The sequence below is a fragment of the Zingiber officinale genome, chromosome 8A (genome assembly GCF_018446385.1).
Source record: "Zingiber officinale cultivar Zhangliang chromosome 8A, Zo_v1.1, whole genome shotgun sequence".
NCBI classification, from domain to species: Eukaryota; Viridiplantae; Streptophyta; class Magnoliopsida; order Zingiberales; family Zingiberaceae; genus Zingiber; species Zingiber officinale.
The window spans coordinates 41,609,829-41,629,152 of NC_056000.1; the positions used below are offsets into that span (position 1 = coordinate 41,609,829).

A 19,324-nucleotide genomic window follows, 5' to 3' on the forward strand; every position below is an offset into this window, starting at 1 on the left:
AGAGCCCTTTAATATTTTTTTGGCGAACCAACAAGTATAGAAAAGCAACATGGCTCTGTTCGTTTACACAATGGACACAAGTAGATCCTTAATCAGATCCCTTTTACTATTTTTGTTACATGCTATATATTCAACAATTTGGAGATATTAGTCAATATATTTTAAAATTAGAATTCAACATCACAAATCTTTAGATTTTCCATTAATTTCACCAAAAGAAATGTATCATTATTACTTGATATTACAGATAAAAGGTATTTTCATTTATATCAATTCAACTAATTAGACTAATGCATCAGATGACTTTTTCCTTACTTATTTCTCTAACAAATTAGAACCTACTAGATGAAAAATTGAAGAGTTGCTTAAAATATACTTACATCGAGTAGGAGTGGATGATGATATTTTAATATTTTATAAATTATATATTATATAAGATCCTAAAATCTCAAGACTTCATGTGACAACACCCCATATCTTAAGCATCACACCGCCCCGAGAGGACCAACTGTTTTTTAATCCAGCAGTATCAAATACGAGTGACCAAATAAGATCTAGCAGTGGCAAAGCCACAATCAAATGAGGACACAATCTGAATAACAAATTTCAGAAGATCCATCTTTTTTAGTACAGCAGTACCAAATATAAGTGAAGAAACAGGATTTAGTAAAGGCAGAGACTAAAGTCAATGTCAAGAACACAGACTAAACAAGTTTCAGAAAATTTTGTTTTTAATCCAACAGTATGAAATATGAGTGATGAAGCCGGATCTAGCAAAGGGAAGACTGACAATCTATGCAACAGAAGATCAATACTGCATCAGTTCACTTGAACTAACAAACACCGCCACTGACATGATATGGAAAACTTTCATAACTTTTCTTATATGGGGAAAAAAGGATAATATAATACAAAAGAGAAGAAAATAAATCCTGGATCCAGCGCTACCATCTGAGAGGACAATTCTTCTGTTCATGGGTATTCTGGAAATTGAAGTATATCATCCACAACACAAGCTTGAAGTCACATGAAAAAAAAATGGATCAGAAGATTCAATGAAGAAAAACCAAATTATTCAGCCAACAAAACAGAGAAAATCAGTGAACTACACTTGTTCTAGCATATGATACAAACACTAGAGCTGCAGACTTCCTTTTCACATAATCTGCATAACCCTTATCTGATTTAGCCTAATTCATATATGTAAAAAATGACTACATGTACACTGGTGAGAAAAAGAATAAAACTATATAGATAAAGGGTGAAATCCTGCTATTTAATCACTGGACTAACGTTAGTCGGCACAGAGGTGGATGAAAGGGCAGTAAAGAAGCTTATCCAACTTGTTATTCAAAGGAAAAATTCTGGAAAGGACCACATGATGAATTTTGTAAATATGTCAGTCTCAAGAAATTCAATGTGGGCTGCTCGTCCAATGAATGTATTTAAGTTTCTCCCTTGAGAAGATGTGTCAAAATTCACATCACACCGCAACAATACTCGCCTTTCAGATGAAGGGGCACAGATCTGATCCAAGCAATTATTCAGCATTTCCATGAAGATATTTGCCTTCTTTGATAGATCCAATGAGTATGCTTGGCATAATTCAATTCTGGCAGAATGGTAAGGAACATAACCGTCCTGACAAATTGACACAAATTAAAACAAATAAATAAAGCAATCATTTGTCTGCTATATAAAAAACATGGAATCTCAACAGATACAAATGGAGAAAATTTGAATGAGCAAAATGGGATAAACATGGACTGATGATTATGACAATGATGATGATTTTAATTTGAGAAAGCAATCCAACAAGGTTCCTAAGTTTATTGTGTCACACAAATTTAGTACCACGTATGACCTTATCCTTTCATGATAACCAACTACTATTGCTAACTCATATCATGAGATTAATTAATAGTGTTTTATCATCATGATCGTGTCAAACAAAAGAAAATCAAAAAATGGATTGCAGAAAGTGAATCAGAAAATAGACATACGTAGACAATCCAGTCTTCTCCTTTCAAGTCCTATCTGGACAAAAGTCTGGTACCTCATGGTCGGGAATATTTAAATAGGTTTGAACCAACCTCTGTGTTTGCTTTGAAACAAACAATTAGAATTATAAATATATATAATGACAACGATAAAGCATTCAAATGTGCCAACATGGAAGATAATGTAGAAATGTTTCACCTTTAGAGTTTACAAGTTTTGTAGTTAAAATGATTATTAAGTGATTGCTGTTTACATAAACTAAGGCTTAAACCCTTAATCAACACCTTCAAAACCCTTAGAGATATCCTATGGGCATAATTTAGATTATCAATATATTGATATATGCCAAATCAAGGTTTTTTGCGCCTATGGGTTAGCGCAATTAGTACTCGTGCATACTCCAATAAATCTTGGGGTCAATTCTGGTGCAAAATGTCTCATTGATTGAGTGTCTGACCTCCCTCATGCAAAGGGTCTTTGCTAAGACAAAATGCTCTATGGGATTTACCTGCATCTTATCATAGGGCCAACAATACTGGGCACTTGATATAAACTTTTGCTCTAAAATCTTAAGCAGTTTGGATCTCTAACTTGAATGGTGCAATGTCTATACAATATGTTATCGTGTCGTTACAGTTTTGACATAATTAATTTTACTTAATATAAGTTATAATGTTTAAATATTTTTTATTAGAATTAATTGTTCATATATTAATTAGAGTGTTAATAATACAGAATGTATAATAGATGTTTGTTATTCTAGTTATATTTGTCGATTAATTTTATTATCTCAGTGTTTAGAGTTAAAAATGTTTGCAACCAATTCAATTTTAATTTTTAGCTTCAGTTACTTGAAGATTATAATTTTTTTAATTTTATAATGATTTTGCATGTAAAATGCTAGAATGTGCAATAAGAAAATGAAACTTTCTCTAGTCCTCTATAAATTGAAACGTGTTTTGTTTAAAATTTCTACAACATCAGAGCAATCTTAGATTTAAAGGCTTGAGATGAGAATGCAATTTTGTTTAAAATGAATGTATATATTTTACAAGTTTATATATATTCATTAGCATTCGATAAAAGTTTGAGTATTAAATACTAAATAAAATAAATAATTTAAAATTATAACATTAAGTTTTAATTTGGTTTTATTTTTTCCCACATAACAACAATTATTAGAGTAAAAATAAAAAGGAAGATACAAAAATTTAAAAATTTAAATAACATATTAAAATTAAAATTTGAATTTTGTAATTGAATTTATTTAATTTTATAAGTAAAGAAATATTAATAATTCAGTTCAATTTGAATTTCTTATACCTTCAAATTGAACTTAATGTTTTTTTAAAAAAATGAGTGTGATATGATCAGTACATAGTGCACACTTATGTACTCACCTATTGCAATCATCTGTATTTACAATTATGTTGCCCCCACAACCCCCACGAGCTGACGTAGTTGATTCATGCAACGGTGTTGCTACCAATAGGCTTGAGGTCGATTCCCAACGGTGTGGAATGCCTCGTTGGTTACCTCAACCCCTCCTTGCATGCGTTGTTGTTACTAGGAGAAGCCTCCTGTGAGTTACCTCCCTTTTAGACAGTGAGGAGGTCATCCTGGAGGAGCTGCCGAGATAATGGTTCACCTTTTACTACAAATTATATCGCCCCCATGGACTAGCATATGCATGTGGTGTTACTACAATAGGTCATGAGATCGATTTTCAGCGTGTGCGAAATGCATCGTGGGTATCACATGCAAAGGGTCACTTTGTTGGACAAAGTCCTCCATGATTTAACAATTATATGCCAATAAGATAAATATAAATAGTGAAAAAATAAATAAATATTGTTTTAACTTAATTAAATAAGTTTTTATTTAATCAAAGTGTTACCAAAACCTAGGTGTTTCTTGATATTAAACTCAAAGTGAATCTTGACATAGTCTCACCGTCCTCTCATGACATTATAAAAGTTGGAACATGCAAAAAAAAATTAACTTATGTTAGACGCTAAATTTTATAGGCAAAAATCAAAAAGGCACCACTTTTATTTCCAAATCGTCAAAGGGGCACCCCACTTTGATTTTTTATCAAAAGGGTGCCCCACCCCATGTTGTAGCAACTACAATTTCGTAGCTGCTACAGTTTCGTAGCTGCTACAATATGAAAAATAATCTTAATAAAAAGGACTAAAATTCTTCAGAACCTCCGAAAAGGCTTTAAACGATGTTACGGATTACACCTGATAACAAATGTAGAGTTTCGATTTGATATCTTGTGTGTTCCGTGGTTCAACCCGAGTCACCTTGTAGCAGCTACAGTCGTAGTGTAGCTGCTATGAAACTATAGCTGCTACAATTGTGTGACAGCTTAGTTGTAGCAGCTACGAAACTGTAACTCCTACAACACGCCCCCGATTCAAGATTTAGGCGGGAAATATAGGCGAGAGATAATAATGGGAATAGTATAGTAAATGGTAGACACCCTTTTAATGAAAATCAAAGTGGGGCATCATCATGATGATTCCAAAAATAAAGGGCGCCCTTTTGATGTTTGCCCAAATTTTATCCTATTTAAATTTTTACATTTTTTTTATAATTATTAGGTTAAATGAAACTAATATTTTAAGTTTTGAGGTTGAGTGAAATTTAATTTAGGATTAGGTGAAGTTCATCAAGTAGATATGGTGATATGATCAAGTTAATTCAAATTAGACACAATTCTAGTTTAAGATTAAGCCAAGTTTATATATAGGATAATTTAATTCAACCATATTTAATTACAATAGTTGTATTTAAAAAAAATGGAATTACATTTAGTTTTTTTATTTCTCTACCTACTTATCTCTAATCTGCACCTCCCTTGAGACCTATCAAGTCTACTATTGTCGCTATCACGCCCACCACCTGTCGTTGCATCCATCGCTAGTCCCTATGTCAATTGTTGTGCCTATCATAGTTGTCGCTCATTCTCCCCAAGTACTCTTCTCTCCTCTTAGTTTCAGCCTTGAACCTCTCTTCCTCTCTATTTCCGCCACAAGTTGTCACTCTAGTTGCACTGACAAAGCGTCTCAATGTCAGTTAGCGAGAGAAACAATAAATTATGCTTGTGGTGACCGACATGACTCAACACCTCAATTAATGTCTCAAATAACCATTAGACGTAACTTAAATTGGCACAGATCTATACAAGTTGTAGTCAAAACATGTCGATCTATCAGTTCCTTTTATGAATATCTGTTAAAGTGTACGTTCTCCTTTGTATTCAAGATATATTTTGTTGATTACTTGAGGCACTTTGAAGTAATAGAGCTGTTATATAAACTTCCGCAACATTGTAATTCCTGCTTTTGACCAAAACGAGCACCACCTAGGAGGAGCTTACTTGAGATATATCAAACTAGAGAACTCTTGCATTCCTATATAAATAATTGGACAACAATTTATGAATTTAAGTAGTCTACGGATTTAAGACATATATCTTGTATTCCTGTAAATCATTTAGTGTGGTAATTTCATGTAAAAGATAATTCCTAACTTGGTGAAAAACTTTATTGGCAAAGATTTTTTATTTGATTTTATTATTACTGTGACATTGCCTTTGGAGTGAATTTAACTTCTTTATTTGGTAGATATCCCAGTTAACAGAGAATGCATGAGAATTAATGGTGGATAGAGTGGTTATAAAATCATATTTTATGAAAATTCTAATAAATCAAATGATTGAACAGATCTGTTTGAAACTGGGAATGAATTTTTGTAATTGACACCTTGAAGCAATAGGAATAAATACTTGGGAGTGAGATAGGGAAAGGAAATACCTTTTTTTTTTTTCATTTCCCTCAATATTTTTTTGTCAAAATCAGAATTAGGGTATGTTTATTTCTTGGGAGGGATGATGATCCTGTGACAAAGGAGGGAACCAGTTGCCCATTTCTGTCAATTAGTCTGACAGATTGTGGATGAATGGGAGCCATGCACAATTCCATAGAAAAGATTTAGGCCATTTTAACTTTCAGCCAAATATGGGTGAAAATGAATGTGAACCATGAGGCATCAATCTGTAAGTTGAGTAGCATTTGTTGTCTCTTGGAAGTGAGAGGTCAGGGCAACATGGAATCTGCAGCCACAAGTGGTGGCGTGGAGGGTAAATAAGATGTTAGCAATAATGTCAGTGTTCTAAATGGCAGCTGCCTAGGCGCCACCTAAGCGGGAGGTAGGAATCAACCGCACCACCTTTGCCTGAGGCAGTGTTTTAGGAGGTAACTCACCTTCTTCCGCCACTGTCGTGCCTGGAACCGCCGCTGTTTGTCACTATGACGCGTCCCTTGGGCCCGATGACGAGTCCGGACTTGTTGTGCAAGCTTGAAAGCGTCCCCTGAGTCCTTCGACATATCCAGACACGTTGCCCAAGCTTGGCGACACGTCCAGATGTCGCAAAAGCCCAAACAGGTCACTTGACCTCGGTGACGAGCCCAAAGGCATCGCCCGAGCCCACAGGTGTAGGTCGAGCCCAACGACGAGCCTGAATGTGTAGGCCGAGCCCGGAGGCGTAGGCCAAGCGGTCCAAGCCCGACGACAGGCCCCAAGGCGTAGGCCGAGCCCGGCGACGGGCCCTGAGGTGTAGGTCGAGCCCGACGACGGGCCCTGAGGCATCGACCGACAATGGGCCCGACTACACATCCGAACTTGTCATGCGGTCTTGTTAATGTGTTGGATTAATCACTCGGCTGAAACAAGGTACGCGAGTAAGTTATAAGTTAAGGTTTAATTAAATAACTTTAGGTTAATAATTTTAATCAACTCCTAACTATGATTGGGATAATTTAAATAAACTTAATTAAAACCTAATAAAATTATTTCATTAATTTAGTATATCTATTTTTTTAAAAAAAAATATTTATTATTTTTAAATATTTAAATTAAGATATTTTTATTAAAAATACATATTATAAAGAATAATAATTATTTATAATATTATGTATAAAAAATAGTAAAAGAATTCAACTGCCTAGGCACCTGAGGCGGTAGGCGATCACTGACCGCACCGCCTACCGCCATTTACAACACTGGATAATGTTAAGTATGGTGCTTGCTAAAGGTTGTAAGTAGCAGTCATGCGGTTTTTAAAAAGCAACAGAAGATGGGTATGGCAAAGTATGCAATGAATTAATAGCAAGGGTATTTAATTCTTTTACTCCTCATCTTTTTTCCTTTTTTTCCTCTCATTAATTAATCAACATTATAACTTCCCTACAGCCCTTCCTTCCACTGCCTTAAACATCATTGCACCAACCCCAACTTTATTATAAAAATATGAAAGAACATTTAATTTTTTTCTATTTCATCCTTTAAGGAAACACAATCAGTCAATATTATTTTTTTTTTCTTTTCTTTTCTTTCTTTCTTTTAGATGTTTCTCTCGCACCAGGGAACCAACACCTTAGTTATTAATGAGATACTGTCATTGTTCATCAGACAAATGTAGCAATTACTAAAATACAACAAACAAACAAGTATATCAGCAATAGTAGCAACAACATAGCAACATACTTTCTTAAATCTTACAGTATATCAACTAAAGCTAAAAATAATTATTTATTTAAATAGCAATTTTTAACCCAGACAAGTGCTACAACTTGATATTACACAAGAAAAGTTAAACAGTATACAAACTACTAATACACCTGACATGAAACAGAGTTTTAGATACTAAAGTCCGATTCAAGAATTTTATGGACAGTTGAGTTGGTGCATTCAAGTTGTCAGTTTTATGTATGGTTTAAAAGTCTCATTCTGTGTTGAGGCTTCAACAATAGGTCAAAACAAGATGTGTGGCAGTGCATCAAGAGGTGCTGATTGGCACTGATCAGTAGGAGAATAACTGAGGGAAGAACAAGAAATGGGGGAAAATCTCATAGAAACTCTCGCAAATAACCTCCAGCTCACAGGAGCCTTGGGGGTGGGTCCTTATGGAGGAAGCTTCCAATGGAACCCTAGCTCGCACAAAACCTCAAGGAAGGTCTTGCCAACTTTCAGCTGGTGGAAGCCTCATGGCTAGAGCTCATGGAAACCTCAAAGTCGAGGCACTCAGGGAAGCCTCATGAACAGACAACCTCTGCTATTTGTCTGTATCCACAAGTTTCACATGCCAATAGGGGCAATTGCAAATTTCACCCATGCCAATTGTCTCATCTCAAAATTTAAATTGTTTCACGTACCATTTTAGATACCATCTTTATTTGGCTCTATAAACTTGAACCAAGGTATATATACTATGTGTTTTCATTATATACGATCCTAATTCACTAGTTACTGTCACAAGTCATGTTATAAGAAAACTAATAATATTTGACAATAAGATTTTGTTTTATATCAGATGTTGACCCTTGGTTTATGGCCATGGTGGTTGCATCATCTTATGTGCTTTGATAGATAATAAGCCATATTATTCATGTGATTTAAGTTTATTCATAGATATCCACGTCATACAATCATGTGAGCTATCGGGTTTAAAACTATGACAATAAAAAAGGACAATCCGGTGTATGAAGCTCCCACCAATGTGGGCATTGGGGAAGGGTCTTTTGTACGCAGTCTTACCCTGCTTTGCAAGAGGCTATTTCCGAAAGGCACATGATTGAATTCATGTAACATGATGCAAATCCTAGGAGGATCAGGCATTAGATAGATAGTGCATATATAGTGCTGATTGCCTAGTAATCTTGTTTCATCAAGAAATTGAACAATGAATCTTCCACTAGATGCGGTATATACCATTAAAAAACTCATACAATGTCTCAAAAATTCAATTTAATTAACAATAAAATAGGCAAAACAGATTCAAACAGAATAACCTGTGCCTACAGTTAGGCAACTGACTGGAAAATGTAATGCCAAACTGATAGGCCAATATCCTAACACATTTTGAAAATGATCCAAGAAACCAACTATTAGAGACTGGCTATCCATGTTTGTTGGTCTCAAGCACAAACAATTATTTTCAACTACCAAAAACCGTGAAACTATATACACCACAGAATAACCTTTAGATCATTTCTTCGAGGAACACCGCATATTACGGCTACTTCATTAGAGAAAGGACTCGTCACCACCCATCCTAGAGTAGATACTAGTTCTGACATCATTATGCAAAACAAAAGAACACAAGAAATGCTATCTAACTCTCAAGTAATAGACAATACTATCTGGTGAGTCAATGGTTGCAACAAGAGTAATATTGAATCAAAGTATCCACAAAAAATTTCAGCAATAATTGAATATGTGAAAGACAATAGTTATATGAAAATAAAGAAGATAACTCCTAGATAAACCATCAGATGATATATGAAAGAGCAATAATATCTTTCATATATTTTTGGAATGTTAATACAAGACTAGTAAAGTTGTTATAGATAGCAACACTACACTAGGATATAATACACACCAAAACATCACCTTCATCATTATAAATTGCTTATGTGGATTTTACCTCTATCAATGACAAAGAGATGCTTAATTCTCAACAAAATGAAAGACAGTGAAAAAATCTGAGTGACGATTACACAGAAATATTGTCAACATCATTCAACCTTCAACTTTATAATCTCTATATGTGTGTTTTAAGAACCTAAGGAAAGAATCATTAAGCTCAATCTTGCTAAACAAAAGGAATAAAGGTTTAAACAAGCCCCAATTTCCTCACGCAAACCAAATATTTGAGAATGAAAAAGTAAAGAACTAGAAGCAATGTCAAACTTAGTATCCTAGGAGATAGCAATTGTATCCTCGCACTCCACTTAGTCCCCGCTCATTTGAGATTAAAAGAACTTATAAATGAGTCCTTTGATGACTTATCCAACAAGAAACATTTGGCAAAACATAGACTCTCCATTATTAAATCTTTGAAACTTAAAGAGCCCCAAACAACAAATTTACTTTAAATTGTGCCAAGGTGATTTTGAATGGGTTTTAAATAACTTATATACTTCATTATAAGAGTTTTATTGATAGACCATAAAGTATATAGTATTGTTCAGCAAATATTATCAATCAATTATGTATTAATTAATTATAAAGCATATAAACTAAGCAAACTTAGATAAATCATAACCTACATTAAGTATAATGTTATCTTTAATCAAAATATTTAAATATGTAACACAAGTCTTTACAAAAATTTTATAACAAACTAATAATTTATGCTAAATTTAATACTTTGATCATTATTATAGTTATACTAAATTTATAGTACAATAATTAAGTCATCAGTGATATTAACGCAATCATATAATTTATCAAATTTGTTAAGTTATGCAAAGTGTTAAATTTAGGAATTATAAGCAACTTAATAAGGATCAATAGAAAATACCACTAAATAATTAATAGAATTATTAACAGATTAGATAATAGAATTATTTCACAATAAATTACATATACAAATTTTCTAGTACATCATGTTATTCAAGATTATTGTTATTTAATTGCATATGATAAAATATTCATTGACATCTATCCCCACCCCAATCCCCTCATGATCAGAATTGTATTTTGTTCCTTGTAAATATACACAAATCCTTCCGTACATATAAAGAAAAATTGTCAGCTCCCCTTTATCAAAGATCTAAGACTTCCTCACCTTGGGCCATCCACCTCCAGGATTAGTCGGATCGCGATAACTGGGTTAACAATACAAAAAGACTTCCTCACATTGCTCTGTTCATTAAGTATGCCTTCTCCCCTGCTTTAAGATTGCCTCTTTTTTACCTATATCAGCCAAGACAAAATGATATTTGTTTGATACCACATGGTGCAACCATTTCAAGTGACAATCAATATCGGTGGACACACAACCAAGATATTTTTTTTGTTATTGTGTTGCAGAGGCGAACATAGTTTTGACAGTATTGGTCAAGATAGAAAAATTTTATTCCCATAACATCCATAAATTTTGTCATTTTGTCATGAGGAAATGAAACACAATTAAAAAAAAAGGAAGAAAAACACCAAATAGAGCACCAATAACAGAAGAGGAGTGATGTTGGAGTTGAACTCGAAGAGATTAAGATTGTTATATCATTGATCCAGTTTTTTAAACTTAGGGATCTAGTTGTAATTTCTAAAAATTAATGGACTTATTTCCAAAATTGTCAATTTAATTAACCTAATCGTCCTTCCCAACCCGTGTTTCTATCCCTCACAATGTAGTGGTAGCAACCACAGTAGTCTCACCCCATGCCCTCTCCCCCCCCCCCCCCCCCCCTCTCGCTTCCTCCATTTGCACACAATGTCACATTCTTTGCGCACTTACTCCTATTTGCCGCCATTGCTATAGCAACAACATCAAAGGTGGGCACCCATGACTATCATTGCTACGTGTTGGGTTGCCACATGTGGTTGTTGTCTTTAACCAACGGCAACATTCAGCCTTGCTTCCTCCTTTCCTCGCAATAAGAAGATCCCATGTCCTTAAGGCCTTTCTCCTCTATTTGTAAGCAATGTTGGCAAGCATCAGTGCATCACTCCCCCTATTGTTGTTGTAGCCAGAGCAACAACAATGTAGTCACACACAATACCCTCTTTGTCTCTCTAGCCCGTGGTAGTACATTCCAAGTCATGAAATGAGACCCTATGGCACCGTTCCCTCTCTTACGATAATTCATCCATGTTGATGCACCAATTAGAGGTTAGCCTTTTTTTAGAGGCAAGCCGATGCATTATGTTTCATGCTTAATTCTGTTTGGTATTTACTAAATTGATGAAACATAATTATAAGATTAATTGAATATATTATTTTCAAAAGGGGGAAATTTTAAAAGAAATCTTGCATGATGAAACAAGGGTTTAAAGGTAAATTAATTTAATGTACTTGCTTCCTACTGTGCATTTTGATGGATATCTACATGTGGATGATACTCTTGCCTTTGATACTTATCAATTTAATAGTTTGTCCTTATATAATGCTATTAGTTTCTTATAGTTTTATACTTGTGTACCTTTGTTATATGTGGTATCACAACCTTACTTGATAGGTAATAAAAACTTAGGATAATGGAATGAACAAATTTAAACCACCTTAAGAGCACTAAAGAAATGAAATACAAACCTATTTCTAATAAAGTAATACAACATTGAATGGATACATATATTACAAAGTTTTCACTCTGCACTCTGAAAGAGTTCTATAACTACATAGAGTTTTGGCACCATCCTCTAAAATAGGAGTGATTACTCTACCAAATTTAATAAAATAATTGGTTCGATGCACAAAAAAGGGGGTCTTTCTCATGTTTAGTAGGCTTTGTTAGTTCCATATGAGATGAATTCATCATCGAGTAGATTGCACATTCACCCTTTCTTTCAAGAGATTCATTTTCATTATTATGTAAATTACAGGTCGTATGATGTGTTTCATATTTGGTGGATTGTAGGTCATTCCCACACACACACAATATATCTTTACTGGTTGGATTATAGGTCGTTCATCCTTTACATACATATAGAAGATGTATATTTCACAAGGTGCATAGTGGGTCGTTCATCCTCTCCATGTGTGATGCATTTTCATTTTTGAGTGCATTGCAAATTGTTCACCCTTTGTAAACAAAGATGAGATGAACTCCTCACTGAGTGGATTACAACTCGTTCACCCACTCTATATGAGATCTATTTTTTATGTTTGAGTAAATTGTTAGTTGTTCACCCTTTATATGCATACATATGGTGCACTTTATAATGTGGATTGTGGATCGTTCACTCATATATGATGTATTCTTTATCGGCTATATTTGTATATATAATGCATCACTTATCAAGTGTATTGTAGGTCATTTACTCTCTAAATAATATATATCTTAATTTCTATAAAAAATGCGTAAGAGTTTAAGAGAGGAAACATGAGAAAATGATGAAACTAAAGAGGAATAACAATAATACATTAATGATGCTATGATGCCAAAAGAATATCAAATATTATATCATGCACATTCTCCCTCACTCCATTTTGCACTTGTGTGCTCATTCATTGTTCCTTTAACCTCTAGATTCACAGACTTGAGGTAATTTTTTTCTGTCCATTTATTTTATTTTTCTATTACACTTTTTTTTATGCGTTTTACTTTTTTGTATTTTTCATTTGTAAGAGTCTAGCTATATTGAAAAGGAGCCAATGATAAAGCTATCGCATGACCTAGAGGTCACGAGTTTGAGTCTCAGAAATAGCCTCTTGCGAAATAAATAAGACTGCGTTCAATAAATCCTTTCCCGAACCCTACATTAGCATGAGCTTTGTACACCGGACTGCCACTTTAATATTCCAGCCATATTGGTTAACAAGAGTAGCATGAATCTAGTTATGTTCATCATCATGAGTTAGCTACTATGTTGGCATATTTTCAGCTACTTAGTAAACGTTTAGCACTAATTGTTGTTACTAACTTATGCATCCTTGAATGATGTTATTCTACTGTTATGATGTCAATGTTCTAAATGGACGCCGAAGTGGCCGCCTATGCTGGAGCCGAACATCAACCACACTGCCTTTGCCTTAAACAGTGTTTTAGGCGATTAAAGATGAGGCGAGGCTGGTGAGGCGGGCAAGGTGGCACGCACAGCGTTGGTTGAGGTGGTTACGGCAGTGGGTGAGGTGGTTAAAGTCAACAAAATTTTAAAAACTAGATATATTAATACACTTTCTCTCCCTTCCAAAGCACAAATAACTCCATCAACACACCAAGTCACTCACAACTCACCTCCTTTTGCCTGAAACCGCCCCCGCAGCCATCGCACCGCCACGCTGCCACACCTCCATCACTTACTGCCGCCACGAGCACACTAGGTTAGCTTTTATATATTTCTAGTAAGTTTTTGTTTAAGTTTTTGATCTTTTATTTAATTATTGAAGATTAATGATGGAAAATGAGAAACAATCGGAGGTGGAATTGAAGCGAAATTTTAGTAATATTGTTTGGGATTATCGGATGTTATATTGCAAAGAAAAAAGAGATTGGATCACATGCAAATTGTGTAAGAGGCTTATTAAGGGAGGAGTTTATCAGATGAAGCATTATATTGCGAGTATTGTAGGATAAGTTAAAGCATGTCCTATGAAGAAAAAAAATGTAAGAACTTATCTTGAAAATAACAAGAATAAATGAGAAAGAGTGGAAGAACTAAAGAAGAGAGAACAGAAGTAAATATAGGTGTTGATGTAGAGGATGATGATTGTCAAGTGAAGGAAAGGGAGATTCTTTTAAAAAGAAGTCAAAGCACCTCGGGCCTATTGAAAAGTGGGCATCCGCAATCAATCTAACAAATAACAAAACATAAATGATGCATTGAAGTTAAAGTTTACAAATGATGTGCATGAATACCTTGCAAGATGTATTCATGAGGCCGGGATTCCATTTCATACAATTGACAATCAAAGCTTTAAACAATTTGTAGAGACGATTGGCCAATTCGGCCCGAGCTACAAACCTCTAAGTCAATATCTGAGAGTCACTTTTGAAGGAAGAAGTTAAGGACCAAATTATCTCTAAAAGAACATGAAGAGCAATGGATAACAAATGAATGTTCAATTATGACCAATGCATGGACGGATCGCAAGAAAAGAAGTATTATGAATTTGTGTTAATTGCAAACTAGACACTTCATTATTTGGTTCTATTGAATAATCCATGAAGGTACACACCGGGGCTTACATCTTCGAGTTTGTGGAAAAATACGTAATGAAATTGACCCTCAGCATGTTATTTAAGTAATGACGAATAATGTAATAAACAATATGGTGGCGGCAGAGTTATTCAAGGTTACACAGCCTCAATTTTTTTTTGGACCTCTTGTGCGACTCATACAATCAACATCATGCTTGAAGTAATTGGAAAGCTACCCAAGTTAGTGGAATGTTTAAGAAAGCAAAGGCCTTTACAATATTCATCTATGCACATCATAGAACTTTGGTAATTATGAAAAAATATACCAAGAAGAGGGATATTGTGAGGCCTAGGGTGATTAGATTTGCTATTTCATTTTTAACCTTAGAAAGTTTCAATAACAAAAAAGATCAATTGAGACTTATGTTTACATTCGAGGAGTGGAGCAAAACAAAATTAAGGAGTAGTGTGAAGGGGAAAGCGGCGGAGGTGACGATAATAAGTATCTCTTTTTGGAATGGTGTTTCTTTGGTTTTGAATACTTTCACCCCTTTAGTGAAAGTTTTAAACCTTGTTAAGCCCTTAATGGCCTTTATCGGTGCACTTGAAGAAGCCAAGGAAGAGATTAGAAAGGCTTTAAAAAAAGAAGGAAATATCACCCTTATTTCGAAGATTATTGATGAGAAGTCTAAGGGTAGACTTGATAGTCATTTGCATTATGTCACCTGTTGAATCCGGATTTTTACTTCAAAGATCCAAACATAAAAGATGACACCAATGTCATGAATAAGTTCTTGAATTGTGTTCAAAGAATTTTATGTAATCCACAATTTCTAATGATAAATCGTTGAAGTATAAGAGTAAAACGGGAAACTTTAGAAGAAAAATGGCAATTGTAGCATATGAGAAGGTGAATATGTACACCATGACTTTGATTTATATCTTTTTCCTTTATTTGTATTCACTAACATATACATCTCTTTTACCTATTTTTTTTATTTATTATTTTTTTGCCTCTTTATATTTTAAGTTGGATAGTGGTCCAATTATGGTAGACACTCCAAACTTATAACAAATGACAATGAGATTTCTCTCTTTGACAAGTAGTTCATCATGGTGTAAAAGAAATTGGAGTCAATTTGAAGGGGTAAGTAGTAATTCATAAATTACGTTATCTATCTTTTTTTATTAGTTTTTAATAATTTTCTAATTGTTTAGATACATAGTAAGAAGAGGAATAGGCTTGCGACATCAAGATTGAGTGATTTTGTATATGCCAATCTTATGAAAAAGAAGAGTAAAGGAGAAATGGGCGGAGATTTACTTCTATCCTCTCAAACTAGTGAAGCTCAAGGTTAGCTTGTTGATGCTAGTGATGAAGATGAGGGGCGAGTCAAGTTTGAGACCTACTTGAAGAATAGTGGCAGAGGCCTCATGAGCGAATGAAGTGTTACAACCAAGAAGTGCAAGGAACACTCCAATTAGAGAACTTAATGAGGATTTAGATACATAGATAGAGGAGAATGAAGATGTTGATTTTGAGTCCCATGATAAGAGGATTATGAATGTAGTTGATGCTTTATGTGTAGATGATTTAGAATATTAGATATGTTTAGTCTAATCCCGTTGGCTTATTGTCATGTTGGATTGAAACTTTGAATTTTAAACTGAGGCTTTCGGTAAAAGTAATGATATTAGTTTTTTAGTATTAAAATGCAATGTTCTAAATGACGGCTACCTAGGTGAAGCCTAACGTTCCTAAGCCCAACGACGCGTCCTGACACGTAGCCCGAGCTTGGCAATGCGTCCGGATGTCATACAAGCCCGAACGCGTCGTCCGACTGAGGCGACGGCCCTAGAGGTGTCGCTTGGGTCAACGACATGCCTGGAGGCATCGCTCGAGCCAGCGATGGGCCTAGAGGCATCGCTGGAGCCCGGCGACAGGCCCGGAGGCGTCGCCCAAGCCCGACGACTAGCCCGGGCTAGCAACAAGCCCGGATGCGTCGCTCGAGCCCGACGACAGGCCCGGAGGCGTCGCCCAAGCCCGACGACTAGCCCGGGCTAGCAACAAGCCCGGATGCGTCGCTCGAGCCCGACGACAGGCCCGAAGGTGTCGCTAGGGCTGACTATGCATCTAAACTCGTCATGCGGTCCCGACGACACGTCGAACTCATCGCCCAACTGAAACAGGACACGCAGGTAAGTTATAAGTTGGAGTTTAATTAACTTTGGGTTAATAATGTTAATCAACTCCTAACTATGATTGAAATAATTTAAATAGACTTAATTAAAGTCTAATAAAATTATCTCATTATATATATATATATATATATATATATATATATATATATATAATATATTTATTAAAAATAAATATTATAAAGAATAATGATTATATATAATATTATATATAAAAAATAGTAAAAAATTCAACCATCTAAGCACCGCCTATGCACCTGAGGTGGTAGGCAATCACTAACCGCTCTGTCACTGTCTACCGCCATTTATAACACTGTTAATATGGTAATGAATCTTTATTAATTATCTTGTTAGTTACATTTATATATTTATTTATACCTTCTATAAATTGTATTGCATGACGTTTATTTATGCATAAATATTATTTAATTACATATATTATATAAAGAATGGTGACTATTTATAATATTATGTCTAAAAAATAGCAAAAAAATTCAAACACTTTTAAGTGGTGGAAGTTAAAGGATGGGAAACAAAATATATTTAAGGAGATGGTAGAAATACAAACATTAGGTGAAATATACGATGACTCTAATACAACATGGGATAAGATGATATCAAAGTTGAAAATAGTAGCTAAGAGTGTACTCGGTGAGTCAAAGAGACATGCACCACTAAGTAAAGAATCTTGGTGGTGGAATGAGAAAGTACAAAAGAAAGTGAAGGAAAGACGAATAGTTTATAAGGAATTATATATTTGTAAGAACGAGGAAAACTTAAAAAAATATACAATAGACAAGAAAGAAGCTAAGAAAGTAATGAGTGAAGCAAAAAATAAAACTTTTGAACGATTATATCAAAAATTGGATACAAAAGAAGGTGAAAAAGACATTTATAGAATAGCTAAAGTGAAAGACAGGAAAACAAGAGATCTTAGCCAAATAAAATGTATTAAAGATTAATGTAATAGGGTATTAGTAAATGATGGAGAAATAAAAGAGTGGTGGAAGAGGTATTTTCATCAACTTTTTAATGAATGTTTAGGTGACTAACTTAACTTAGGTAATTTAATTAGGTCAAATGAGCATAGAAATTTTAATTTTTATCGTAGAATTCAAATTTCAAAAGTAAAACAAACTTTAAATGAGATGCACAATGGAAAAGTCGTTGGACCAGATGATATTCCGATAGAGGTATGGAAGTGCTTAGGGAAGCAAGGTATTAAATGACTTACAAAATTATTTAACATGATATTGAAAACGAAAAGAATGTCTGATCAATGGAGGATAAGTACTCTAGTTCCCTTATATAAGAACAAGGGATATATACAAAATTGTGCAAACTATAGGGGTATTAAACTAATGAGTCATACTATGAAACTTTGGGAAAAAGTAATAGAAAAAAGATTAAAGAAGGAGACCACAGTGACAGAAAATCAATTTGGGTTCATGCTTGGAAGGTCGACAATAGAAGCTATACATCTCCTTAGACAATTAATTGAAAAATATCGGGAGCAAAAACAAGTTCTACACATGGTATTCATTGACTTAAAAAAAGCTTATGATAGAGTTCCAAGAGAAATTATATGGAGAATTTTAGAAAAAAGAGGTGTTAGCGTAACATATATTGAACTAATTAAGGATATGTATGAGGATGTAACGACCAGAGTAAAGACTTCAGGCGGAGTAACTAAAGCATTTCCAATAAAGATAGGGTTACATCAAGGTTCAGCCATAAGTCCCTATCTTTTTACACTAATTATGGATGAACACATTGGACATATTACATGTTTTTGCAGATGATATTATTTTGGTTGATGAGACACGTGAAGGAGTAAATGCTAAGCTAGAATCTGAGGAAAACACTAGAAGAAAGGTTTTAAGCTTAGTAGATTAAAGATAATATATATGGAATTTAAGTTTAAATATTAGAAGTAATGAAACAATCGTTAAGATAGGAGAGGACGAGTTGCGGGACCGAGAGATTTAAATATTTAGGATCGTTTTTACAAAATGATGGAGGGATTCATAGAATACAAGCAAGATGAGTGAAATGGAGGAGAGCTGGTGTTTTATGTGATCGTAAAGTACCTCTTAAACTTAAAGGTAAGTTCTATAAACCCGCAGTTAGACCTGCTATGTTAAATACTTGAACACATGAGCATAAGATGAGAGTTGAGAGATGAGGATGTTAAGGTGGATGTGTGGACATACGAAGATGGACAAAATAAGAAATGAGAGCGTTAGAGAGAAAGTCGGAGTTGTAATCGGTTTATCGAATTTTTGCGCACGCGTAACTTAGACGACCAATAAATGCTCCAGTTAGGCGATGTGAAACTATGATAAACATGCATATCAAACGAGGAAGACGAAGACTAAAAAAGACTTGGTTAGCAACAATAAAACAAGATAAAATTTATTTAAATATAGATGATGATATAATAGGAGATAGAGCTCAATGGCGTAAAA

General features: G+C 34.4%; 1 protein-coding gene across 3 annotated transcripts in view; it reads right to left on the reverse strand.

Annotated features, from left to right (window-relative positions):
• Positions 1-834: 834 nt before the first annotated feature.
• Positions 835-19,324, reverse strand: part of LOC122008611 (protein FAM135B-like) — a 53,551-nt gene continuing 35,061 nt past the window's right edge. For 2 of the 3 annotated variants that reach the window (XM_042564398.1, XM_042564396.1), the window contains one exon: positions 835-1,641. In XM_042564398.1, coding sequence (XP_042420332.1) covers positions 1,351-1,641 — 291 coding nt within the window. In that variant the 3' untranslated portion in view covers positions 835-1,350. Of the gene's footprint in view, positions 1,642-10,642; positions 10,771-19,324 lie in introns of all 3 variants that reach the window. The other variant, XR_006119327.1, reaches the window with a different exon arrangement.